Source organism: Telmatherina bonti (genome assembly GCF_933228915.1).
Source record: "Telmatherina bonti genome assembly, chromosome: 11".
Lineage (NCBI taxonomy): Eukaryota > Metazoa > Chordata > Actinopteri > Atheriniformes > Telmatherinidae > Telmatherina > Telmatherina bonti.
Window position 1 is genome coordinate 30,635,988 of NC_136629.1, and position 27,906 is coordinate 30,663,893.

Below are 27,906 nucleotides of genomic sequence, written 5' to 3' on the forward strand. Positions count from 1 at the left end.
CCCAAACAAGGGCTAAACCATGTCTAAATCACCATCGGGTTTCATGAATTATAGTATTTATTTTGCTAGGCAGTATTTTCCTTTCCAGTAACATCTTACTCCTCATCCTGACTTGATCTGTTTTGGTCTAAATATTTTCTAAAGACTCCCCACCAGGTTTTCCAGAGTTCTCCCAAAGGTGGACTAAGTATTAGAAAAATTCACAAGGTAAAAGAGGCCTCAGTGTGTGTGATCGTAATAGTGGATGAAATTATTTAGCTTATTATTTATAAATTATTTAGCAAACATATAGATAAAATATTGTGGAAGAAGAAATAGTGTGGGTGGCCTTATTCTTCCAAGACAGAAAATCTGATGACATTCCACCCACAGGTGTAATGGCTCCAGATCAAACTTAGATACTGCATGGTATGCTTCCCATTGCACGCTGATAAGTAATAAAATCCATTTTCCAGTTGGGCAATAAGCATATGTGGATGCTATCTTACTGTGCTGGGGCTTAGCTGTAAGCAGTATGTGTGGGGGAAAAGAGTGGGGGTGAGCTGCTCATGCACAGCTCCCACTCAGCTGACTGCAGCACTATGATGCCTGATGAGGGTTGAGAGGTGGAAAGACAGGGGGTGTCCCTAATACTAAAGGAAAGCCCCTAATCCTATGTTAAAGTGTCCCCATTGACGATTGGGAGGCCTTACAGGTCAGTCGCCCTAAAATAGCGTCTGGTGTTATTGTTTGTTACACTCCTACCCACCCCCAACAGTACACTCATATAATCCCTCATACATACAGTTCCCCCTCTGGGTGATTGCATGCAGCCAGGTAGAGCAAACCCAGTTTGGATGTGTACGCACAGCTCCAACGTTGGTCTTTGTTTAGGGAAAAAAGCTGATAAGCAGAGTGACAATACAGAGCAGCATGCTGGCAGACTCTGGGAGGCAGGGAGAGTGAACCAGAGAGAATGAGTGGGAGGGAAAGAGGGAGAGTGGGTGGGATAACAGGGGGGCATTTTGGTGAAAGTATTTGTTTCAGCTGCTATTTTCAGTTTGGCCCCTCTCCCTGCTTGTCTACACAACCTTGGGTATCAAGATTAGGCTGACACCCCCTACCCACCCTCAGACTAAATGAAGGTAAAGAAGAAAAGGAAAGAGGCAAAGAGGGAGGGAGAAGGCTCAGCTATTATGGTAAGTCAGGGTGCTTTTTCCTCACCCTCCCCATTTGAAGGTGCTTTCTGGGGCAGAGGCCGGCCTCTGTAAGGCGGCAGGGATTTACTCTTGTTTACTCATAAAAAAAAGGCACATGGGGAAGGGATGGGGAGGGAGAGAGGGAGCAGAGGGGATTTGGCGTGTGTCCTTTCTGCAGCGTGAAAGACTATGAGACGTTCAGCGCTTTGTTTACTCACTACTGCAAGGGGTTGCATAAACCCCCTTCTCCTCATCCTCCTTCCCGACATCCTCATCTTTTACCCTCTAATGCTTACTTCTTTACCCTCCCTCCACCTCTCTGATGTGCAGGGCATTGACCACACAGCGGAAGAAGCTGCTGTTTCCACCAACCTCACAGCTAGCATTTCCTGCTTTGATTTTTTTTTTTGTTTTAACTCTGCTACCTGAGCCAATGGCACCTTGCACTTTCCTCCGGGTGGGATGGATGTTCATGAGGCTGAGTTAGGAGCTAACTGACAAACTGAATAGATGACTGGCTGGCTGTTTGGCTGCTTGCCTGACTGACTACCCTGAGCTCAGGTTTCACTCTTCGTTGTTCAGAAAGAGAGAAGTAATAGGGAAAGAAATTGAACATGGCTGTGGAAGAGGGTGCTGTCTTTCTAACCCAAGTGAGTAGTGCTTACAGTTATTTTCTTGCATTTTAAAATGTATTCTTTTAATTAGATGTAGTTATTATTCAATATTGTCTTTTTTTTTTTTTAAAGGCTAAGGAGGCTATTGTGGATGTGAATGTCACAATGCAAAAGACTACTAGATTGACCTTATCTTGTTGGGACAGAATGGTTTTTATTTTGTATAAGAGCAGGAAAAGTCAGCTAATCTGTTGCATTAAGATGAACTGTACTCAAAGCGTGTATGTTTATACGAGCATTTTATCTGCAGTTGGGCTGTTTTTATTAACAAGTGCAATGAGTTTTTCTCTAGGGAATAATTTTACATTTTTCAAGCGGTGTTTTGTGTGTGTGTGTGTGTTAAATCTGAATTAAGATGTGCTGGAAGGTTGCTTTTTTTCTGAACCATGATAGCTGATTTCAGGTCTACTAGTGCATTAAGGGATACACCACTTGCATCTATAGCTATTGACAGGCAGAAGCATGAGCATTACATTGCATGACCCTATCAAAGAAAGTAAAATATTTTAGGTGGAAAATCCTGCAGGTTTTTATTGTTTACATTTTAGTGGAGCTGTTTAACAGGGACTGCAATCAGATGCACTCACTTATGAGTTCATTGAAATATTAATTTTCCCCAGAAAGTATGACACAGTTGACTGTTATTCTGCTATGAAATGTGTGGTGAAGTATGGTTAACAGCACAAAACAGAGCTATGAAACCTGTGAGCAAGCATTGTACTGTACATACAGTGCTATATGTGCATTTTAAACTGTAAATCAGATGATGTTCCTCATGTTATAACCTATTATATAGATTTCCATTTATTGCTTTGCCAATAACATGATTTGCATCCATTCATCAGAATGCCTTGATAGTGATTTTCTGGCAGCAAAATGTCAACATTAATTCATTTTGTTTTATTATCGGGACACAAGAGGTAAATAAGGCATCTGTGGGAACCATCTAGATGAAGGAGTGTGGGAAATTCCACAGTTTGAGAATGTGATAATATGATGTGATGTTGTGGTTGCTCAGTAGTTTCTAACTGGTGTCCCTGGATTTGAGCTACCAGAGCTGTGGAGCTTTTGTGAAGAGCAGGGGATGAAGGGAAACAATGCCGCTGCTGCTGGTCCGGCTTTCCTCTTCTATGCCCTGATAGTTCACACAGAACTTGTAGCAATGGAAGCAACATGTTTGTACACACACATTTTTATGTGAATGAAATCAAACAGCACAAAAATTTTGTAAAGAAAAAAAAGTCTTATAAGGCATTAGTTTTTATGAATGAATTATTTTTGTATATATCAAGATTTTGTTTTGCTACAAACCTGGAACAGTGTTCCAAGCCGACGTCATTGTGGTCTGGCTGCGAAGGGATACCAGTCTTTATACAAACTAAACATCCTTTTTCAGTCTCGACTATCTCTGTGTTGATGTCATTAAAAGCAAAAGTGCCAACCACAGATTCAGCAGAAACTGAAACAACTGTTTCAGTTTCAAAACATTGTGAAGCCCACTTGGAGTGAAGGAATCGCAACAAAACTGGTCTACTCAGGCTTCATTTGAAGCTAACATGTAACAGTATAGTGTTCATGTCCACACTAGTCCCTAACCCCCCGTTTGCGACATGGGGCTACATATATATATAACATTATGTAGTCAACTCATTATGTTGGTAGTTCAGAGACAAAACTGGGTATTTTCTGTTTGCCGCATATCATGTCACGAAACGCTATCACCGTGGCAACCATAATGCACTTGAAAATGCCGATCCAAATCCAACCCAAACTTGTGTAAAAATATTTTATTTCCATATAATGTATGTTAATCTTTCTTAGCTTCATATATAATTAGTAAAAAAGAATAAAAATTAGTTTATAGTTTTTTTTTTTTTAACCTGCTTTGTTGTTCACGTCATTTGCACAGTTTTGAGCTCCTGCTTGCAATGCATTGTGGTCTATGTTGACTCATCATCGATGCTCACTACTTTTCAAGATGTATTGTTGGTAATTTTGAGTGCATTACATTCTTTTCTCTGACATTCGGACACCCCTAGAATATGATGTGACCATGTAGGGCATTGGACAGCCAGTAAGTTTTTAAGTGAGAAATAAAATCACTATAGGTTGTATTTAAAATGTACATTATTAGTTTTATTATTGGAAACACACACACAAATGTGTCAGTCAAAACTACAGTTTTTTAATTTCACAGAAATACTTTCATTCCCATTTTTCCTAAACTTTGTACATACTATTTGCACATTATTTGACTGTGATATAGAGTTATATCACTATCACTATAGCTAAATGGCAAAGTGTTTACCTAAAACATCCTCTTTTGATTGGGTTGCTGGATTTGCCATTTAGTTAATTGACATACTGCATTATAGTGGTTTGTATATTTTCAAAGAGTTTAATTAAAAAATCTTTTTAAAATATTAAAGTGCAGAGATGTGATCAACGCAGCACATTACAGCTCTTTAAATGTTAACACAAATACTTACACTGTTATTCATTTAATATTACTTCTCTCTTTTAAAGAGCAAAAACACTCACCAGTTTCTGACCTGAGGACTGGTTTCTACTTATATTAGGTATTACCTCGAAATTAGCTACATTTGTAGCTTTATAAGACTGTAATTTTGTATGACTGTGTAATTTTGAGCTTTACCAGTGTTCACTTGGGTGTCAGATTTGTCTCCCTCATCCAGTTCCCTCTATCTAATATTAAATTAATGCTTTCCTTCAGGCTTAACCTCAACTTTAATGGCCCATTTTCCTTAAACGTCTGATCTGTGGAGGCTTAATGATATTTCTTTTGCTAACCTCATGTACTGTCATGTATAATACTTCATTCACAAAGACTCTGAGAACACGTGTTGAACTTTGATGAGATCTGGATGGAGGGATGGGCTCACTCGTCTCACGTATTTAGTACAGGCAAAAAGAGATAAACTAGTGAGAGCGATAATGTGAACAAGGATGAGAAGCACTTAATCTTTTGGAAGAACCAATGGGCAAAGGGGGATATTTGAAGAGTCAGAGCAAAATGGTGACTACATACAAGCTGTGAAGTTGTTCTTTGACTGTTATGTTTCTTTATACTCCATCTCCTGTATCTAAAATGCAAAAATATTCCTATCCTTGTGTAAGTAAAATATTTTATTTATTTATGTACTTGTCTGTCTGTACAAAACAACCAACAGTCATTCATTAAATATTAGTGTTGAAATATTTGAAGGTTGTATAACATATCATGTTAGTCTTGCATGATATTAACCCTTTCATGCATAGTGGACTAATAGTGGATGCCTTTTTACAAGCTTTTTCTTGCATATTCATGAATGCGGATGGCATTTTTGTAAATAAACCACTTCAGTGAATGTTAGTGAGTCATCCAATATGTTTCCACTGACTGGAGAATAAATAAATATATGATATAATTGAATACAGTGTAATTACGCAAGTTTGCCTTCAAGATAAATAGATAGAAAATGATACAGCTATATTTTACAGAAAATTTACATAATATAATTACTGTGAGGCTGACTGTGGTGGTAGGAGAAAATTGCAGAAGCGCAGCTCTTCAACTTCGTCTTGTCTTTATTAGTCACAAAATAAAAGCCCATGAGTCAGCCATGCCCCAGCTAGCGGTTGGACAAGCGATATTCAATGGCGGCTCAATCACAACAAAATGCTCTCTCCTGCCTGAAGCTTCTCCTCCAGCTTTATACTGGAGGCCCCTCCTACAAGACAAGCCTACATTAATTGACATTTACTTTACAATTAATACTCTACCCAGACACAAAATTTACTGCGTACGTCAACCTGCCAGTAAAATTTAGCCAAGGCTATAAACATTCCAGCATGGCTCAATATATACATATAAAAACATAGACCCTTCAGACATGATCTGTTACATTAACATGAACAGGAAACACCCCTTCAAAGTATCTACACATGGTAACATGGTACATGTCTTTTCACCTGCTCTATAAAGGTATTTAGACACTCACCATTCTGGTTCACCTACTCACTAGGAGGCATGGTCTCTACACCATGACAATTACTATCATATATTATTTTATAAATATTTTAGAGAATAAATTAAAATAAATAATAAATCATGATAAAGTCAAATAATGGCAATAATGGTAATAAACAAAAAAGTATCATTGCACATGTCTGTAGATGTGAAATACCGTATTTAAGAGCCACATTTTTTATTAATTCATGCATGAAAGGGTTAATAGTGTATATTATTGTTTATGATACATGCTGCTTGTCCTGCAGTGTAAGCTGAACATATCAGAGAGTTTTAAACTAGTTAAAGATTTGGTGACACACAGCAACTAAGCCTGATCATTATGAATGACACTAGCATGCACAGTGTGAATATTAATAAACACTGATCCCAGTTATGTAAAAAAAAAAACAGGACAACTGTTTGGATTTGTTGCAAATGTGCACAGCCAGGAGACTGGATATTACATCAGAGAGGACTTAAATAGCTCATGTTGGAGCTGGACATAAGACAGGTCATTTTTTAAATGGGATTCTAAGGTTAATATTGAAGTTAGATTTACAAACTGGTTCCCAGTCATTTAAAATGTACAGAAAGCAAAGTAAATATGATCTTTTACACAACAAAAACAAGTTTTCTAAATGTTGTCAACAAGTGTTTGTTGGTGTTACACTGTGTGGTTTCCTTCTAACACAAACTGTAATTATAAAAACTTAGAATTGGAGGTCTTCCTTCACCAAAGCTAATCCCAGATGTGAGGATTTAAAAGAACACAACTATGTGAAAGAGCAATAAAGCGTAAGTTCCTAACCGCCTGTCCAGCAAGAGTCATAAAACTTTAGCGTCACTCAAGGAATAAATCTGTGTTTTAACAGAAAACAAGTTATGTGTGCAGGAAATTCACTCCAAGAGTCAAGAACCACTCTCAAAGTTTAAACAACAAATAACGTTTAGAAAAAATAAATGAGCAGGGTCACATCACAAGCACAGGTAACAGTTAACTCAACTTTACGTGAACAGAGATATAAATGAGGAAAAAAAAACAACCTGCCATCAAGCACTGTTTGGTAATGTATATCTAATAGATGGCTTAAAGCAGGTGTTTGGAAGGAAGGAAAGGATTATAAAGAAAAAGTTACTGTAATGTGTGAACATGTGTTTGTAGATTTAAAAAAAAAAGTTTGTTCTTGCTCCTTTAATATTCCTTTCTTTCTTGTGTGGATTCCCCCTCACTACAGCATTGTTGTAATGCAAACATGGCAACACTTGTGAGTTGTTGTGAGTCACTTCGATCCCATTATGTAGACATAATGTTGCACTGAGTCTACTTCAGATGTTGTGTTGATGTTGCACACAGAAAGTTAGTGTTTCAGTTTGGCTGAATGAGAGACAAAGTGTGTAACGGGTCACCATGAAGGTCACTGATTTCTTGGTATCCTTATCCATTACTAGACCTCCGTTTTCTGACAACATTAATCTCATTTGCACCTCTAACCTTGAATCTTCTGATTGGAGTTCTATTTCTTTACAAATTTACCTTGAATATCTGCTATTTGTTAGACTTGTTAGAATATAAAATTCACACACAAAAAAGGATCGATTTTTGTGGTCAGTGGCTTATTTCTTTGTACAGCATTGCAAATATAAATTATTCCTTTGCAGCTGCTTAGATGAACTCTGAGTTACCAGTTCACAGAACCTCACTCTTACATGAATAATTGCAAGTTTTACGATGGACATCTGTATTTATGGATCACTTCTCCACGTGGATCTATTAATGGTAATTGCTGAATATTTCCTGTAATTGTTTATGACCCACAGCTCATTTTTGCTATTTCTGTGACCATGCTGGTTAAAGCTTGAACTCTGCCATGACTTTTCTCAAGGCTACAGGAACAGAAATATCATTAGTGCTTCAGCACTGTCAAACAGTCCTCTGAGAGTTTATGGGGTATGCAAAAAGGAGGAAGACATCTCTAGATGTGAGCTGATTGGCTGCAGAGACACTGTATGAGATTTAGTCTCATGGTTTCTTGTAATCAGGAAATGACTCGGGTTCCAGTTAACATGGCTTCATTTGCCATTAATTTGTTTGTTTACACATGCATAAGTGCACAAATATTTTCCTCTCATACTTTTATACCCTTATTATCAATGGAACAATCTGATTCTGGAGGTTTTGTACACTCACATTTTGGCTTTAGGTCAGGTTATTTTCAGACAGGCATGGCAGAGGAGGAGAAGGAGGAGAGTACAATGTTGGAGAACCGATTGTACAGTTTGGCCCTGCAGAGTTTATCCCAAGTGGCTCTGGGTGCAAGGCTAAATTTAGCAGGTCTGGCTTTAGATAATTCAAAGGAATTTAGGTTTTGAGCTTCAATTATGAGGCAGCGTATCACAGTTTCTCTTGCTCCTGTACTCAGCAGCTCCAGTGCTGAGTTTTACAAAAAGCTTTTTGCAACACTGCTGTGAAGAAGGAAGAAAAAAATGTGCAAAGTTTGCTCTGTGCCATTTTACGTCAGACTGAATGTCCTGAGAGCTAACATGAGCACAGACAGGAGGAATCTCCGTCCCTTCTTGTCACTTCCAGGCTTTCTCATTTTTTTGTCTTCTCTGCTCTCATCCTTTGTTCCTTCGCTCTCCCTCCCTTTCCCGTTTGTCATACACGCACATGCTCACTACGTTTGTTACAGGGCTGAAAACATGCTTGCCTCATCATTTTATTTTAGTGTGCAAAGCCCTATTTCTGTAGTGGAATAAAGGACAGCCAAGCAGAATAGAGGGTGCTCTGCTTCCCATAGTACGGTGACATGGTCTCACTCCTGCTTTACTGGTAAATTCAGCAGAGATCTCTACAGAAAAGAGGAGGGCTCTGTGGTGGCTGTAAGGACCACCCGGTCACTGAACTTCCTACACCAGGGAATCAGAGATATTTGGATTTAACCAAGCTGAAACAACAAGCTGTTTGGATCTGACGGATGTGTGGAGAGAATTGCTGGGATTGTTGTTGTGGATCTTTGGACTCTATTATGGATTTACTTTTGGAAATGTGATTTTTGAAACACTCAGCGGACTTGAATAGCATTTAATGTGACAATGAACGCACCGCATTTGTGGATATTGGCTTTATTTTTCCCTTTATCAAGATGCATTTGGATATCTGACAAATTATGACAGAGTTCTATCTGGTACAGTGACGCATGTACTTTTGTTCTCCTATGGGTTTCACCATAACAGTCACAGTTTGATATTTACCACCCATCACCTCTTCTCTCTGTCTTCCTCCTGTCTTCTTTTGTGCCTTCCAGTCCGATAATAATGCCAGTTACCTGCGAGCTGCCCGGGCAGGAAACCTTGAAAAGGTTCTTGACTACCTCAAGTCTGGGGTTGAGATCAACATTTGCAATCAGGTAAGTTTTTCTTTTTTTTTTTTTTTTTTTTAGAAACATTCAATGCTAACTCATTCTTACAGAGTTAAATAGGCTTATACGCTTAAGTGCTCCATCGGCCAGATTCAGAATAGCTATATAAGGAAAACATCTTTGTGTTAGAGCTACACCAACTTCTCCAAATCTATTCTCAGAATGGTCTGAATGCTCTTCATCTGGCCTCCAAAGAGGGGCATGTGGAGGTTGTTGCTGACTTATTAAAGCTTGGAGCCACTGTAGATGCAGCCACAAAGGTAAGGCACACCCCATAACATCCCTACTGATGTTACAAGGACTATATTTAGATCCAGCACAAAACATGGCTGCTGTGTACAATTAAACTGTATGCAGCTACAGCAAAACTGTGCAGCCCTTGTTTGAGTTTTATACCCAATCAATAATTAATAACCTCTATGGGGACTGCTCCTGCAAATGCAAAGAGAAATAAGCAAGAAAAATATTAAGTAGATATTACAACCAATTGATTGTTCTTCATTGCAATGTTTTAATTGGAAATGTATCATGTGATAAGAAAAAAATTCAAACATACAGCAGGGGAGTGGTATTTCATCTGCTGTGCAGTATATTTATCATAAAAAGATAGCATCTTTATTATAATACTGACAAGAGTTGAGGAGCAGAACCAAAACATTATTCAAATTTGTGCCTTGAAGGCTTCCACTCCTATTTAGCTGTCTGGTTCACCCTCTCTACCGCAGGCCACATGCCTGGTGCTGACATAAACACAAGACACAATGAAATATTTAAGATCAAGGAGAAACTCTTCCCAATTAAAATATCCCTCTTTTGTGACCCTGAAGATGCAGAGGGATTAGTTGGAGTCCCCATGTCCTAATGCCATAAATCTTTATTTTCTACAGCTAGTGAAGGCAGTGTCAATGGGAATATCTCAATATAGCAACATATGGTGTTTTATTAAAGCTGGGTGGCTCTTTGATGCTGGAGTTAATTGTGTATACGCCCTTTTGACGTTATGCTGCTCTTGATGGGGAAGAATTAAACAAGAGGACTTGTCTTCGGCTCATTACCCCCGCAGCTACTTATAAGCTTGGAATGCTGGGACTATCAGATATAGATTGAGCTTGTAATTGGGCGTACTGTAGTTTGTGATGTTTCACTGGACTGGGAAAATACACAGTTAAGTTTGTAATTGTAAGAGGTATTGCACTGGTTTTTCCTAAGTATTGAGCACTGAAGTATGTAACTTTAAGGATTTTGATTGTGCAACTTTGTCTCCTAGAGATGAATTTCCTGTTATTTATTTTGTATGACAGTGCTGTGTAACAATAACCTGTGAGTGAACATGTGTGTATATAAACAGCAGGCTTGTGTGTTTTCGTGTTTCATGTACAGGAGTTCAACATGGCAGATAACTGCACTCATCACCTCTTCAACACCTGCCAGCTTTAAAACAAACTTGAGTCAAACCAGAGCTAAAATTTATGAGGATTTCAGAAGTTCAGGAGACTTTCTCTGTGATTAGACTCTGCTCACTATTCTGATTAAACTCTGCTTGAGTCGGAAATGTGAAAAACGAGGCACTGATGTAGATGAAGGACTAATGTGACTATTTCACCAGATACTGATGTAAATGGGACTGGTGGAAGAAAAGTCACACAAGCAGTAATAATTATCAGATTTGCTTTTATGGGGGGTTTTAAGGACAAACCAAAAGTAAAGGTGATGTGACAACACTACAATGGATTCAAAATTTAATATACATCCATAAAACTTTACATCATTGCCAAACATAAAACAATACCATCCTGTATTGACGCCATCTTCTTTTAATGTTTTCATTTGAAGCTTTATATATTTGAAGTCTTATCTGCCTATTAGCCTGCTTTGTGCATTAGCAGACATATATTTCATTTTGATTACAAAATCCAATTTGTGGCTTGCAAATTCCCATATCATGCAGCCAGGGGACAGTTTGAGGGTCAACCCTGCCTTCACACTGACCTGTACGTGTTCATAAAAAGCCTCCTGTAGTTTTATTTTAAGGCCAAGGCTCACTTATGTGTGGGACAGGGTGATCGGAAGTGACACATTGTTGGAAGTGCAAACAGGGGGGCTGCTGGAGCTGGAATGCTCGCAGTTCAAACATGTGATCTGTGGGATGAGATTCAGTGGACCACATGGATACTGACCTGGATATATATATATACATATATATATATATATATATATATATATATATATATATATATATATATATATATATATATATATATATATATATATATATATATATGAATGTAGTGGCAGAAAGTCACACATACACATACAAGTAAAATTGTGGAACAGGTGAGCCAGAGCTTAACACGCATTCCTGCTGCTGTTCCCTGTAATCCAGAAAGGAAACACCGCTCTGCACATAGCCTCGCTGGCCGGCCAAGCGGAAGTCGTCAAAGAGCTGGTCACTAATGGAGCCAATGTCAACGCACAGTCTCAGGTGGGATATACACAGTATGCACATACATACATGCACACAGAGTCAAAAAGACAACGTGGTTCTGCTGACGTGCTTTCAGACGCTAAAGCAGACAATATCCTTTCATTGCTGCAATGTACTCGTGTTAAAATGATACGATATCAAGAAGTCAGTGACATTGAGGGACTTACTCAGTGGGAAGATTTGCGCTGACAGAATCTGGCGTCATGCCAACTAGGCTTCTCCTGTAAACTGCTGTCTTTGCATTTTACATTTAACTCTATCCGATCAAGGTGAAAGGGAAGATATGAGACCTCTTTCTCTCCTGTTCCGTCAAAGCTGAAGACACAACAGCGATGAAACAACTACACAAAAGTCTTCAGCTTCAGAGTAGTCTCCACCAAGACAGGTCATTTGTTTCTTTTAGAAAAATATCAATCACCAAGAGGGCAAGTTTCTGATGAAAATGGTTTTTATTTAAAATGTTTAGTTTCTTTAAATTCTGAGGAATGAAAGTTCTTTGGAGATAGTTTCAAGTTTTCCAGAAAACCCTGAGGTTTTAGAAGCTGTTTTTAATCAGTCTGATTATGTTAAGTACGTTGAGTTGAGCTGCCAAACACGAGAAAACCTTTTTATTAAATCACAAGAAAGACTAAATTAAAAAATAAAAAAATTAAAAAAAAAACATTTCAGGATGTGTCAAATAAAAGAAGACATGGGATAGTTATCGGCTTTTCATCTCTGACACAGTATTTGAGGCATGTGAAGATATTTTATATCACACGTTGTGGAAAATTTGATGAAGTAAAAATTCTGCAGTATTTTGAACACCCCACGTGACTTCAGCAAGTTGTTGTTGAGCCATGTTTATAAATCACATGTTTCTGTCCATGTTGTGTGCAGAATGGCTTCACTCCTCTGTACATGGCCGCCCAGGAGAATCACCTGGAGGTGGTGCGGTTCCTTCTGGAGAACAGCGCTAGTCAGAGTATAGCCACAGAGGTACTGTATATGTGTTCATGGTTTTGGGGTTTTTTTTTTGTATGTGTGTGTATTAATGTCATGTTCACCTCTTAGTCACAACGTACAGTATGTCTCCATGCATTTGCCTCAGTCATGTGTGGTCTTTACATCTGTTGTACTAACCAGCTTCATCTCCTTTCCTCCTTTCCTTTCCTTCTCCTCCTTTTTTTACCCCACCCCACCACTCACTTTGCATCTGCCTGTCTCTGTTCTTCCTCACCTCTCCTTCCTCCTGTGATTTTCCTGTCACCATCTTTTCCTTCATCCTGTCTGTCTCACATTCTTGCTCTGACTACCTGTCTTCCTACCCCATCTGCTGCCTGCCCTGTCTCCTCCTCCCCTTCCTCCTTCCCTATCTCCTCATGAGTGCCTAGGCAGAGCCTCATTGATTGGTAGTGTATGGTGGTGGAGGCAGAGTGACCTTGAGTTGGTCACAGATGAGGTCCGCTCCGCTCGCTGCCTCTCCTCCACCGCTGCTGCTGTGATTTACGCTTCTCAGTCTGTGGAACCCATACACTTGCTTGCTTACCAGTCACCGCACGTATACACACACACGAGCACGTGCACCAGGGTAGATAGATAGCTGATGGGACTAATGCAGCTGCTGTGCAACTCTACAGCCCGCTGACTTACATCTATACACTACAGCCTTAAACAAGGGATGCCCTTTCCAGTGCGCATATGCATATACCGGCACATTTGCACACACACTCTCATACACACACAGATATGCATACAAACCCCACTTAAACACATTTAGAATATATAGATTTTATGCATACATTGTGCACCTGAGAAAAATACATTCATACTTGCATGCAGAAACATTAATATGCCAGGGAGCTGAATTATGCATTGTGGTGGAAATGTGTGTGGGAGATCCGGTATATGCGCACCTATTTCACGACATCGTCTTATTATATAACTAATGTTGTTTTAGAAGGGAATGCTGCAAAGAGAAAATCCAGTTTCAAAACTGCCTTAAGCTTCATCGCCAATATTTTCTATTTTAGATATCCTGATTTTTTTTTTTTTTTTTTTTTTTTTTTTTTTTTTTTTTTTAAGCTTAGTTAGCTTAGTTAAGCCTTAAAAAGCTTGGCTAAATTTCTGCCTTGCATCTGGTAATCTATTGCAAATAAAATGTGTATACGTTAATTAAAGTTTTTTCAGATGGATTTCCCCCCCAAAATTGTTTCTTACTGATATCTTGATGGGACTTTTCTGTGAATAATCTAATCATATTTTATTTTGAACTATAGCCATATGTCAGGGAATGCTTACACACTGTATAATAGAGACATGCAACCTGAATTTGTTAGATTATTGACAGCAACCCCATTACATATTCCTTTTAAAGTGACAGGCCTTGCACAGTTTTAGTCTATACTTGCACAGAAACGTTTTTTAGTATCAAACATATAACCTCCTCCCCACATCAACTGTTCAGTCTCACCTGCCATTCCTTATCAGTTCCATCATCAGTAACGTGCATTAACACCTCCGTTCAGCTTCCCTGACTCCTCTCTCCCTTTAAATGTAGGATGGCTTCACCCCTTTAGCGGTGGCCCTCCAGCAGGGCCATGACCAGGTGGTCTCCTTGCTACTGGAAAACGATACAAAGGGCAAGGTACGTCTGCCTGCCCTGCACATCGCTGCACGCAAGGACGACACCAAGGCCGCGGCCCTGCTCCTGCAGAACGACCACAATGCAGACGTTGAGTCCAAGGTGAGCAGCACTGATAAAATCCAACTCTACAGGTTGATCTTTTTTTGGCTATTCGTTTTTTTTTGTTGTTTTTTTTTATCTTTAATTGTTATAATTGACTTTGGATTTGGATTTCTTTTTTCTTAGTTTTTGTTACAATCTTAATTTTTCTCTCCTTTCTTGTTTGAATTTGTTTTATGCTTTTATTCACAGAGAGGGAAAAGGAGAGAATAACAATCAGTGTGAATATTTTGGATGGAAAACACAAGAATGTGTGAATGCACAGTATGATCATATTGGAATATTGGATTTTAGTTTGAGAAATCTCTTTCTCAAGCCTAAAATCTTACTTAAATCTGAAGCAACAACAGATTTTTACATTGTAACTTTTTGGCTTTACATTATTTTGCTCTGAGTTCATTCACCCCTCTCTGCTCCTCCACGTGATGACCGTGGAGGACCTTTTCTGCTTTTTCTTTTCTCACTAACTGCCCATTTTCTCCTCTTTTGGCTGACTCTATAGATGATGGTGAATAGAACAACAGAGGTACACCTCTATCTGTACATTATGTAGTCCCCTCATTGCAGTTCATAAAAACTGAAAACAACAACAATCACTTCAGTGCCCTTGACTTGATGCAGTAGTGTTTCTGCAGCCCTTTGTGACATTCCCTCTTCCATATTAGCTCAGTCCCGTCTGCCTCCTCTTCATTGCTCCATTAAAGTAGTAGATATCTGCAGTCATGGAGAAAATCAAAGCAATGGTGCATGTTTCACTAATACTAAGTGATTAATCCTGGGGCTGGAGATGTCAAGGTATCAAGGTTTTCCTTGATTCAAATGGTTTCATGGTGTCCTAAGCTGTCTAAAGTCTCTTATTTTAGCTAAGTCTTCGTGACTGTTGACATAATGTTGTCTTAATGTGTCCAAATACAGTCTGTCCATGAAACTGATTAACATGATAACCAGTGATTGCATGCAGAGTGGTTATCATCTACTGAAAAGCAGCAGTTTGTCAATAACCTGCATGCCTTAAGTTTAAGCTGTATTAGATCCTGCTTTTTAGAGATAGAGCTTTGTCAGTTTTTTTTCTAATAGTTTACCCTTTATGTATTTCTTACCTTCTAATCCACAATCCTTTCACCTAAAGCATTTTGCATGGGACCAACGCAACAAGCTAACACGAAACGGCTTCTGTGATAACGAGAGCTCCTTGGTCACGCCAAAGCCAGGTGGCCTCCTTCTGTGTGCCTGTTTTGGCTGGCTTTTTTTTTTTCTGGCTTTGGCAAGCTTGACAGTCATCTGGTATGATTCACCCAAAACTGGCTTTGTTGATCTGAGGCTTGTGCACTGTGATAAACAAATTTGAATAAACGGGATGAGAAAGGTTATTGAGGATTTTCTAGGAGGTTATCAGATTAATCTACTGCAAGTGCACAGTTTGAAGAGAAATGAAGATTTATTTGTGGTTGGATTTTATTTTTTTGTGGTTTTTCCACCAATGTGATTTGGAAGTGTACAGTTGTGGTATTTTTAGTTTGGGACACTATCAGCAGTGTGCATTTATATGTCTGAGACTGAACTTACATATCTTTTGCTCACTGCAACATTATCAGAATGACATTTCAAAGATTAAGACACTTTGAGGTTTTCTAGCTTATTGGACTGATTATTTCCAGTGTCTTATTGCTCTTTTCCCAGCATTTGCTCACAAAGTAGGGGTTATTGCAAGAAATAACTTGTACCAAAGAAGTAAACAGCTACATTAAGTTTATTTGAGGGATTTTTTTATTATAAGTGTGTGACTAAAAGGAAGTTTTAGTCAGTAAAGATTTGAAATGTAGGTGTTCTTCTATATTTGCTGCACTAATAAGGAACCTTACATTAGATTCATAAAAATACATATAAGCCCCCCCCCCCCCCCCAAAACAAGAGAAAAACTAACTTAAAGTTGGCCCCATGTTTGATGCTTCAGTAAAGACCTAGACCTAGAACAATAAAAGTGTTAGTTAGCCTATACAACACTGTATCCATGCTTGATGGAGTGTGTGACTTTATATCAGGCATGGGTCCACACACCGCTGTAAACCCTAAAGAATTCAATTGTCATGAATGATTTGTTTCAGTTTTTCTAATACAATGTGCATTTTTGTCCTGTGTCTGTCCTTTTTTCATATTCTTTCAATCCCCAGAGTGGTTTCACCCCCCTCCACATCGCAGCTCATTATGGTAACATTAACGTGGCCACACTCCTGCTGAACCGAGGGGCTGCGGTGGACTTTATAGCTCGGGTGAGTTTATTCTGCCCTCTGCTGTTTAGGAGTTATATTACAGCCTTTTAAGGAAAACGATGATGAATGTGTTTATGGTATGATGTTGAAAACTACAAGTACACAGAGAGATTAAACAACATTGCACATTATTTTTGTGACTTTTGGCCTCCCTCCCAGCCTTAATACATTCCTACATATTTAGGCTCCCTGCAATCAAATGAGAAGAACAGACACTAACTCAAATTATGATTTACATCCCCAATGGACCTTTGAGGTTTCACTCATGAGAAAAAAGGCATCTATATGTAAACACACACACTTTGCCAGCAACTATACAATACTTGCGTGATGTGCAGCAAAACAAAACACAAGTACTGATAAGGTGTGTCAGTCAAATAGATGAAGTCTTTGCTCCATGAGTGGGAAACTCCCAAATGGTTTGATAAATTGATCTTTTCAATTTGTCAAACCATTTTACCAAGAAGAACACCAATTTTAAAGGAACGTTCAAGTTGGTTATTTAACCAGCAGATTAAATCACTATGATATCTTTAATTAATCCATGCAGCAGGTCATTGTGATCTAAGCGAGTGTGTCATTAAAATGTCTCTGCGCATTAGAAGTTGCCCACCCAGACTTCACAGTAGACTCTAATAACTGTGCATCAGCTGGTTTGTGAAACACTGTTGGTGTTTGTGCTGTTTTTTGACACTAATTACAGGTTGGGTCTTAGGAGTCATGCCACAGCAGCAGGGTTAGATGGAATTAAGCAGTGGTGATGGTTTACAGCTGTTTGCTTACTAGCAAAAGCCTGTGTGGTCTTAATAAGGAGGGTGAATTTCTTTAACCAAGGCTGTCTGTTTACATACTACTTGATTTAATGTTGTGATCATCCATTTATTTATGTTTTAAATGACCAGGTTTGTGAGATTTTAGGTAACTAATAGACCATTGAAGCAAAATCATAACCTGACGTTTTTCTTGTTAATTTAGAATGACATCACACCGCTTCATGTGGCATCGAAACGGGGCAATAGCAATATGGTCAAGCTGTTGCTGGACAGAGGGTCCAAAATTGATGCAAAAACAAAGGTGGGACTTAAGTTTCTTTTTAATTAGCTGAACTTCACATGCATGGATGCATATTAGGGGTGGGAAAATCGAATTGAAAAATAGAAAATCAGGATTTTTTTGCTTCACAATTTTAAAATCAATCTTTTGTTAAAAAATCGATTTTTTTTAAAATAAATAAATATAATCCATTGCAAAATTTTGGTCCTTTTTATTGTTTTTATTGATCTTTTTGCTTGTCTTCTTGGGCTTTATAGCAGCAGAATGATGATTTGGCTACTGTGTTGTTTTTCCCAATTGAAATCAAGAAAAATGACAAGCAAAAAAAAAAGGTTTTATACATTTTTTTGGTTTTTAATCTACAAAAATTAGCAATATCGAAGAATTGTGAGAATCGCAATTTAAATTGAATCAGCACCCAAAAAATCGGAATCGAATCGAATCGGGACAAAAGCATATCATCACAGCCCTAATGCATATGCATGAAAACAGTGCTTTAAGCGCTGACTCTTCTAGTGGTGCAAAGATGAGTTGTTTATGTTGTGTGAAGGCTCAAAACTTTTGATGTGATTGCTCTTTTTCAGGATGGTCTGACACCTCTTCACTGTGGGGCCAGAAGTGGGCACGAACAGGTGGTAGAGATCCTGCTGGACCGAGGAGCTCCTATCCTGTCTAAAACCAAGGTAGCTACTAGGATGATAAATTTCTGGAGCTGCTGCTTGGCTAAGAATAGGGAAGATGTCACAAACATATCACATGTTTTGTTACACAAACAAACAACAGTGTAAAACAGATTACATTTCTATTAATCATGTAAGTAATATCAATGAAACTATAATACAATTGTCTGTTTAAATCAGTTCTTCTAACCACACAGAGAGGTTTGAAATCTGTCATTCAGTCAGAAAGCAGGTCCGTTGTTGCTGTAGTCTTGTCGCATTGTCTCCATAACCTCTGTGCGACTTCTCCAGAACAGCCTGTCTTCGCTGCGTAGCCCCTCTCTTTGACCACGCAGGACAACCAGTGTAACAAAAATAGACATTGTTGTAATGATCACGTTATAACAATGCTTCTGTAACCTTCTCAGCAACTTCCTTCACAGTCTTTCCGTGCAGCGCATGGCCACTCCCTAACTTACTGTGTCTGTCTGTCCACCTGTCTATGTGTCCGTCTGCGTGTGTGTTTGTCTCTCTCTTTGTCTGGCTCTCTCCTTCTCTCCCCCTCTCTTTTTCTCTTTCTTTCCCTCTCTCTCTGCCCCCTTATAGAACGGCCTGTCGCCTCTCCACATGGCCACTCAGGGGGACCACCTGAACTGTGTCCAGCTCCTGCTCCAACATGACGTGCCGGTAGACGATATCACCAATGACTACTTGACGGCATTGCATGTTGCTGCACACTGCGGTCACTATAAGGTGGCCAAGCTCATTGTGGACAAGAAGGCCAACCCAAACGCAAAAGCTCTGGTAGGGATAAAAGAGTGGACAGTGTGGAAGAAGCATCTCATCTAAAAAAGTGATTTTCAGGAAAAAGACAGGGAAATGCATTCATGATTGATAGATACTAGTTCTCATTAGACCATTTTTGTTTGTTTGGCTTTTGCTTTTGTTTTTGTGCAGATCCAAATATGTATTTGCTGTTGCGCTGAATCTCATTCTAATTCTTATATAAAACCCATCTTTATTGATTAAATCTGAACATGACTTATTTCTTCAGTTTCAAGCACATTAGCATTCTTCTAATTGCAAAGAGGTGATGTTGAAACGTTGCAAATCTCATGTTTTAGACAGAAATGTATCCCCTTATGGATTCAGTGTCTCCCAGAAGAATATTTTGCTGGACAAATGGAAGACAAATAAGCTTACAGCTGTATTACGTTGCTTTTGTATCTGCATTGTGTGAGCTGTGCAATATGAGTGTGCAGTATGTTGCTTTGATATGATAGCTGAAAAGTGGAGTGAAAAATAGGTAGAATACTGGAGATTTTATTTAAAAAATGACAAATAAATAGAAACATTAGGCATATGAGAGGAAATGAGAGAACAAGGCCTAATCAAGGTGGTTCAGTTGTTGAATACTGGAAATTTTAAAGAGCTAAAGCAGATGCACAAAGATAGAAAGAGGCTCTTTGCTAGTTTTTTTATTATTATTATTATTATTATTAATTAAAAAAGAAGCTTTCAGCATTTTTCATTTTCCATTCCTGCAGCTGACTTATTCGGTACCATACATTAATTTTCAAGCATACAACCTTTCTGTGCCGGATCAACAGAGTCATTGATGTTTTTTGTTACTGTTATAAGTTCATCTCTCATCGGATGTAAGTGAGAATCCAAATCTTTACGCTATCTTCTTGTTTTTCTGTGTGCAGAATGGTTTCACTCCGCTTCATATTGCTTGCAAGAAGAACAGAGTCAAAGTCATGGAGCTTTTGCTTAAACACGGCGCTTCCATCCAGGCTGTCACAGAGGTACTATAACACACTGCGGGCTGGAGCACTTTTTTTTTTTCTTTCTGCAGAGCGTGTTGCTTTTAATTGCAAATGTTCTGACCATTGTATTTAATACATTATTTAAACAGCTGCCTTTAAATAAACTTTTGTGTGACAAAGCATGATCAGTATGGATGCATTTTTTGGGGGGTTTTTTTGTTGTTAATGTGATATTGTTTTTATGCAGTCTGGCTTAACACCCATCCATGTGGCAGCCTTCATGGGACATGAGAACATTGTCAATGCACTGATACACCATGGAGCATCACCCAACACCACCAATGTTGTGAGTGAACAACACTTAATGCTCCTTAATGTATTGCAAATGCTCTTTTTCTTGTATTTCTTCGTACATATATGTATTTGATGTGTATTTCTGTGTCTTCCAGCGAGGAGAGACAGCTCTTCACATGGCAGCCAGGGCAGGCCAGGCAGATGTAGTCCGATACCTCCTGAAGAACGGAGCCAAGGTGGAGACCAAGTCCAAGGTTAGAGATCAGCATCGCTGTCAGTCACTGTGTCGAAGGGAAAACAAGCAATGATAAAACAAAGCGCTAAAAGGCACCTCCGCTCTCTCTCTCTCTCTCTCTCTCTCTCTCTCTTTCTCTCTCTCTCTCTCTCTCTCTCTCTCTCTCTCTCTCTCTCTCTCTGCAGGACGATCAGACAGCGTTGCACATCTCCAGTCGGCTGGGAAAAGTTGACATCGTACAACAGCTGCTGCATTGCGGTGCTTCTGCTAATGCTGCCACCACGTCAGGATACACTCCCCTACACCTGGCTGCCCGAGAAGGACACCAAGATGTTGCTGCCATGCTTCTGGAGAATGGAGCCTCACTCTCATCCTCGACTAAGGTAAGAGGAGCTCACTAAGTTCACATGACGTCACATGAGTCAAAACAGACCCAACATTAGGGTGATCCAAGCAGCACATTCCAGTCCACCACCACATTAGTCCACTAGTGGGCACCAGTTTCTGTTTACAGTAGCCTCCAGGAAGATTTGATGTTTCTTTGTCTGAACAACCAGATACTGAAATACCTTTTCAGACAAACTGATGGTCATTTAAGACAGTTTCTTTTTATATTTGTTATTATTTTGCAAGGAATATTTCATGCATCAGCTGTGAATTTGAGTGGTACTTTCCTCAGTGCAAATCTGAGTAAATGCACAAATCAAGGTCAACTAGAAATCTGGAAGAAAATTTATGGAACTGGTTTGTGCACATGTGTGATTTGTAGCTTGGGGCTGTGTTTAAAGGTCATCTTTGTCAGTGGACTAGATTAATGAAGGGTAAACCATGTGGTGCTCTTTTTTTATAACACACACACATGCATCGCATCTTCTGGGACATTACCTGAGTCAGCTGTTCAAGGAGGTGATGTCATTCCAAGGTGGGAATAGAAGAACTGGTTGACTGAACTACAAATCAAGCCATTTGTGATCTTCATGACACTAATTTATAATTAGAGCGACAACATTTTGGAAGATTTTGATCTCTATCCTGCAACCTCTCTGAAACAGTCCTTCACTGTAGAGGTCATGTGAAAGCTGACTGTAACCAGTCACACAAATGAGGTCATGTGTTTGAGAGCAAACGGGTAGCTGTCAGAGTCCCACATTCCTTTGGAAAATATGACCAAATGTCTTTAAATAACTGGGCACACAGGAAGGAATTCAAGCTTAATATGATCACATTGTACAACAGCCATTTGCAGAAGGATCTCTGCTTTCCTTTCTGAGGCAGCTGTAGCCTTTTGTATAGTTAAAAGCAGTTAATGACCAGTTTTATTATATAAATGATTGCAATGTCAACAGTTTTGTGAATAAATTACCTGAATTAAATTTTAGGTTTTAAACAGACTTTTGTTATGTCGTTGCATATTTATTTGTAAATTTGTTTTCTGTTTTAATTTCCTCTACAAGTTCACTATTTTTATCGACCTTATGTCTTTAATTTGAGTCATGGATCATTTTCTTATTTTCTTTGTCCAACAGAAAGGCTTCAGTCCATTGCATGTAGCGGCAAAGTACGGCAAGATGGAGGTGGCCAGTTTGCTCTTGCAAAAGAGAGCCCCACCTGATGCTGCTGGAAAGGTGAGTTTTGTTCTTGAAAGGACAAAGACTTGGAGCAAAATTTGTTTGGGGGAAGCAGTTTTTATCTTGACCAACATTTAAGGCTTTTCACATGTGCAGCTGCTGGAAAAGATGAGCTGTCTGAGAAGGAATGACTCATAACCACAGCAGAAAGAGTTTGGATTTAAATGTTAATTTCCTCATTTCTGCAACAAGCTGGCTCAGGATTACAGTTTATAAATACTCTTCTGCAATTCCTGTCATCATGGCAGAAAAACTAAAAGATGCAGATATAGAAACTATTTGTGCAGTTTTTTTAGTTTCTTAATGTTATGATGATGTTTTGTTTTTTTTTTAGTTTGGATAGAATTAGGAAGTCATTCAAAATGTTGTGTCCATTCATTGTTCTGTCAATCTTTCTGTTGCTGTCTTACCTGTCTCTAGGATGGTAAACAGATCCTTTTTAAAAAAAAATAATTTCCGTGCTGTAGCTGGACGTCAGGGTAGTGGTGTAAAATGGTGCGTGTGAAGAAGTGGCAAATTTTGTCTCATCCCAGAGCAACACAACTAGCAGATGCTTTTCCTGTTGCAAAATCTTTGCAGGCAGATTTGCCTTTCCTCCCATGATACATGTGTACTATGCACACACACACGCTGACACACTTACTTTGCAAAAGCCTACTGGAACTAGTCTGTCCCACCATCTGATAGCATTTAGCATAATGGCAGTCAGGTATGATAATGAAGCTCCCACAATGCGTGGTGGTGTCACGCTAAGATCAGCCCTGCTGTTAAACACACAAAGCAAACCAAAGATTTAGTGTTGTTTAATAACGAAGATTTTCTGGTGAGGTGAGAATAATGACCACAAAGAGTTTTGTTTTCTTATATGTTTCTGCAGCTGCCTCCCTGAAGTAATTTTGCAGAGGAAATTGGGTAGTTTAATACATGAACAAGCCTACAGTGTTTATTTAATTAAGCTCCTCTATAGATCCAGCCAAAGCCAGTTAACTGTCAAATTATGATGTTTTTCCATCTTGCTTTGCACTTGTCGTACAGAGCTCTAAAGGATAAAAAAAAAAAACTAGTTAGGTTATGATGCTTCATATTGAGCTTAGAGTTGCAAGATACTACTGTCTGAGTACCTGTGTGAGTTTATAATCATTTTTACTACAGCAGCATCGTTCGTGCAAAGAAATCTTCCTTTTTAGATTTTACCCTGTTCTTTGCTCAGTTTTCTATTAAGTGCCCATCAACAGCAAAACCCCTTGTTGCATAAAAAAGTATAAATTTAAAAAAAAACTTAAAATCTATTTTAGGTGAATAAAAATAACATAATAATGAGAAAATAATAAAAAATGTTTCCAGCCATTGAGTCAAATAAGAAGATCGAAGCATTACCTTCACTATCACAAAAAACCTTTAGCATGACATGTTCCAAGTTTGTTTGGTACACACAACCTGGATTGGGCGGTTGTTTGGAGCATTGTGATGTTTGTGTTGAACTGATATAATGCGCAGCCTTGCTGTGAATTAAAGTGACATTACATAATTAAGCCCAGAGTTACAGCTGTGGTTTACTTAACAGCACTGTGTTTTATATATATATATATATATATATATATATATATATATATATATATATATATATATATATATATATATATATATATATATATATATATAGTAACACACTAGCTGTTGCTGGTTAGCACATAAACACAAGAGAACATTATTAAATGAAAGAACAACATTGGCCTAACCTTTACTGGCTTGCTGAACTCAGACAACAGTCAGGATGCAACATGGATGCAGAATTGACCTTTGTTAGGGGGTCCTGCAGTGTGGAAATCTGCCAAAGTTGAGTAGTGTTGCTTTAATGTTGTGCAAACTGTGTGGGGATGGAGATTAGTGTGTCTGTTTCATATGAACCAGCTGAATGTTGAACATTGCTGATTTCATGTGTTTAAGGCTACTCGGGTGTAATGCAGACATGGGATATCTTGTGCAATAAATTGGAATTTCCATGTATGTTTAATCTAAAAATGAAACTTTTAGCATAAATTTTGGTCGCATATTCAACATTAAATGATTTTTCAATACTGCAAAAGAAACAAGGTGACTTTTTTTTCTATTTTCTTTTTTTTTTTTAAGTTTTTAGGTTGTTTTTTTTGTTGTTGTTGTTGTTGGGATGCTGTTTTTGCACAGATAATTCACCTTTGTTTTAACTGCAGCTGTTTATGTCCAATCGGCTGCAAAACTCTGCTGTAGTTTTTTGTTTTTTGAACACAGAGACTTTATAACATTCACGTAACTTGCATCATGATGTTACTGACACAGGATGGCATATCCTGACCATTGAGGGTTTTTTGCTCTGTTGGACTACATCTTCGAGTTTCAGTCTTGTCATGGGTTGTCGTCTAGAAGCTGAATCGGAATCTGAATTTGGAATCACTGAAGGAGGTCTTTAAATCAAAACCGTAACAAAATGCTGCCGCTTCTGCTGCTACTAGCATACTGATACCATTGATACCTCTTCCACTGCTGTACATGAAATCATGTATATTTCACTGTCCTTGCTGTCCAATGAAAATAGTATATCTCCAGTTTAGGTACTTTTCTTTGTTATTCACATCTTCTTGAGGCAACCATTCGTCAACCTCTACGCCACTCTTGAGTCTCCAAACAAAATTCTGTAAATAGGCTCGATTTAAAACTTTTTGTCTTTCAAGATTATTTACAAATATTCTTCTTTTGCAGTCTAATAGTAGAAAACTGTCTGCATCAACATAAATCAGTGTTTTCTGTCAAACATTTACTCACAATCTGCCGTGCCATTCCTTCAGTTTTTTTAATATGCCCATCAAGCACCTGACAAAGTAACAAAAACTGCTCCCAGGATGACGATCTGGAGATACGTTTCATAGGCCAGCAAAGACATGCTCTTCTTTTATCTGTCCCTCTTGGTACTATCACCCTTTTCTAGCTTCTTTCTGAGTTTAGCATGAATTTCCTGTCCAACTCTTGGACTAAATATGTTTCATCAATTTGATGTCCGTCTCCCCTCCATCTCTTAACTTTTGGTTCTTTCATTTTACTTCTCGGCATGTTTATGCTTGTGGGTCTTTGGTGATCTTCTAATCTGCTGTTGTGCTGCATGCCTGTTTGCGTGGATGTGTTTCTGCATTTCTCTGTGTGTGTGTGTGTGTGTGGGTGGGTGTTTTAGAGTGGGCTAACTCCACTGCATGTAGCCGCTCACTACGATAATCAGAGAGTGGCACTGCTGCTGCTGGATCAGGGAGCTTCCCCACATGCTGCCGCCAAGGTATCCACACAAACACACAATGACACTAATGTCAACCTGACTTCGCCCGGCTTATGCTTTCGATTCCATCTTAGATCTTTAATAATGTTCTGTATGTAATGTTTCTGTGTGTGTATGCAGATCTAATGTTTACCCACTCCCTTATATTTCATTGTGAGTTTTCATCACTCTCATCCAAGTGTTTGAACGCTCTTTGTCAGCCAGAATTTAGCTCCAACTGTCAGCATGTTGGATTTGTTGGTTTCCAAGAAGCTATCATTTGTATTTCTCATAAAAACGAAATTGGACACACTTTTGTGTGTGAATGTGAAGTGGTTGGCGTTTCACATGTAGAAAATTTCTCCAGAATGAGTAAGCCCTCACTTTTTTTCCACTCTAAATTTGCCTTCTAATGAGTGTTTTCCAATAAAAACACACATGGTCTGTGAAATATGGTCAGGCTGTTTTTTTTTTTCCTACCAGGCTTTGCTAGTCTGTCACCACAGAATGCTTATGAGCCAAAATAGACAGTGAATGAAAAGATGGCAGGATATGCTGAATTTATCTGGACCGTCAAGTTACATCCTGCAAAGAGAAAACCAGAACATGAGAACCTTATTAATCTTTCCCTTCAATTCCTTCCTCCTAGCTCTTTATCCTTAATCTGTACCTGGCTCTATTTATTCCTGTACCTTTTTTCCTTCCCTTACACACACTCATTCATTCCTCCCCTCCATCTGTCCGCTTGTTCCTCCCACTATAAATTGTTTTGTCATTTGGCTTGGTTTTGGAGTCCGTGTACTTGTGCTGTGTGTACTAAAGAAGTTGTCCAAACAATGAATTATCACACAGTTGTGTCGTATATCTAAAAGAGTTGCTTTGACTCATGATTTAAATCTTCCTTAATCAGATTTGATTCAAAGAGGGACAGTGGTTTTGGAAACAGTGTGTCCTCAGTGTGTAATTTTAGAGCCCTCAGCAAAGACAGCGATAATGGAGACAAAGAGACATTATTTGTACACAAATAAGTTTTTCATTTTTCCACAACAACACTTTATTCATCTTTTCACTATCACATCTGTGGAAAAAAAGGCTCCCTCCCCCCCCACTGATCCCTATTACCTATTTTCCTGTTTGTTCCCATTGTGACCAGCATTTGTTGCTTTATTTGTGATTTACAATCTGTGGAAAATGATGTCTCTGAACTCTTAGATGCTCACGCTCAAGCTTTTTGTGGAGTTAATAAATATTCCATGACTGATTAACATAAAATGATCCAGTCTGCTCTGGCTGACAGTTATATTAAAAAGCAATGTTCCCCTTTTGTACTATGCTGTGTATTTGTTGTCATACATAAACTGATAAAATGTTGGGAAGTTTTTTGTCAAATGTGTGTATTTCTGAATAGCATCTGCTCACCTACTGAAGCTGATCAACTAAAATTAGATATTAGTCCTCCAGTCTTGTTTTTAAAGCTGTTTTGTGTTATTTGTGTATTTATTTGGTTTTGCATTTATCACATCAGTATTTGTAGATTTAGTGAAGATGACAACGACTTGAACTTATCCTCTCATTATTCTAAGATGCATAAAGAGATTTCCATTTTTGATTTGGAGTGGGGTGAGTTCATTATAGAAGAAAACACCTAATGACCTTATGTCAAGTAAAAGTACCAGCTGACTGCTCCACAGAAGAGCTCAGTCCAGCCTTCCAACTTCTGTCTATCTCTTGTTTACCCCAGAATGGCTACACTCCTCTCCATATTGCTGCCAAAAAGAACCAAATGGAGATTGGAACCACACTGCTGGAGTACGGCGCCGACACCAACGCAGTGACGCGGCAAGGCATCAGCCCCATCCACCTGGCAGCGCAGGAGGGCAGCGTGGACTTGGTGTCCCTGCTGCTGACCAAGAGCGCCAATGTCAATGTGTGCAATAAGGTGATGAACAGTCTTTTTAATGTAGTTCGATGCAGTTCAATCAAAGCATTTATTTGTGCATTTAAATGTGTTGTGTGTGTGCTTCCATCCTACGCAGAGCGGACTTACACCACTGCACTTAGCAGCTCAGGAAGACAAAGTCAATGTTGCGCAAGTCCTTTTGAACAACGGGGCGGATGTCAACCCACAAACAAAGGTAACTCCTTCATGTAACAGAAAAACGTTTATTCTAAATATACAGACAATGGAGGTCATTAATTTAATTTTTTGTGTTTGAGGCTAGAAT

General features: G+C 38.7%; 1 protein-coding gene across 1 annotated transcript in view; it reads left to right on the top strand.

The window, feature by feature from the left end:
• Nucleotides 1-27,906, top strand: part of LOC306762203 (ankyrin-3-like) — a gene marked incomplete at its 5' end in the record, with an annotated part of 96,461 nt that overhangs the window by 22,926 nt on the left and 45,629 nt on the right. Inside the window, 18 exons of the mRNA XM_079248626.1 lie at nucleotides 9,170-9,271; nucleotides 9,445-9,543; nucleotides 11,667-11,765; nucleotides 12,648-12,746; nucleotides 14,308-14,493; nucleotides 14,996-15,019; nucleotides 16,665-16,763; nucleotides 17,739-17,837; nucleotides 18,401-18,499; nucleotides 19,082-19,279; nucleotides 20,185-20,283; nucleotides 20,492-20,590; nucleotides 20,694-20,792; nucleotides 20,959-21,156; nucleotides 22,300-22,398; nucleotides 25,604-25,702; nucleotides 27,423-27,620; nucleotides 27,718-27,816. Of these exons, the coding sequence (XP_079104752.1) occupies nucleotides 9,170-9,271; nucleotides 9,445-9,543; nucleotides 11,667-11,765; nucleotides 12,648-12,746; nucleotides 14,308-14,493; nucleotides 14,996-15,019; nucleotides 16,665-16,763; nucleotides 17,739-17,837; nucleotides 18,401-18,499; nucleotides 19,082-19,279; nucleotides 20,185-20,283; nucleotides 20,492-20,590; nucleotides 20,694-20,792; nucleotides 20,959-21,156; nucleotides 22,300-22,398; nucleotides 25,604-25,702; nucleotides 27,423-27,620; nucleotides 27,718-27,816 (2,094 nt within the window). The remainder of the gene's footprint in view (nucleotides 1-9,169; nucleotides 9,272-9,444; nucleotides 9,544-11,666; nucleotides 11,766-12,647; nucleotides 12,747-14,307; nucleotides 14,494-14,995; nucleotides 15,020-16,664; nucleotides 16,764-17,738; nucleotides 17,838-18,400; nucleotides 18,500-19,081; nucleotides 19,280-20,184; nucleotides 20,284-20,491; nucleotides 20,591-20,693; nucleotides 20,793-20,958; nucleotides 21,157-22,299; nucleotides 22,399-25,603; nucleotides 25,703-27,422; nucleotides 27,621-27,717; nucleotides 27,817-27,906) is intronic.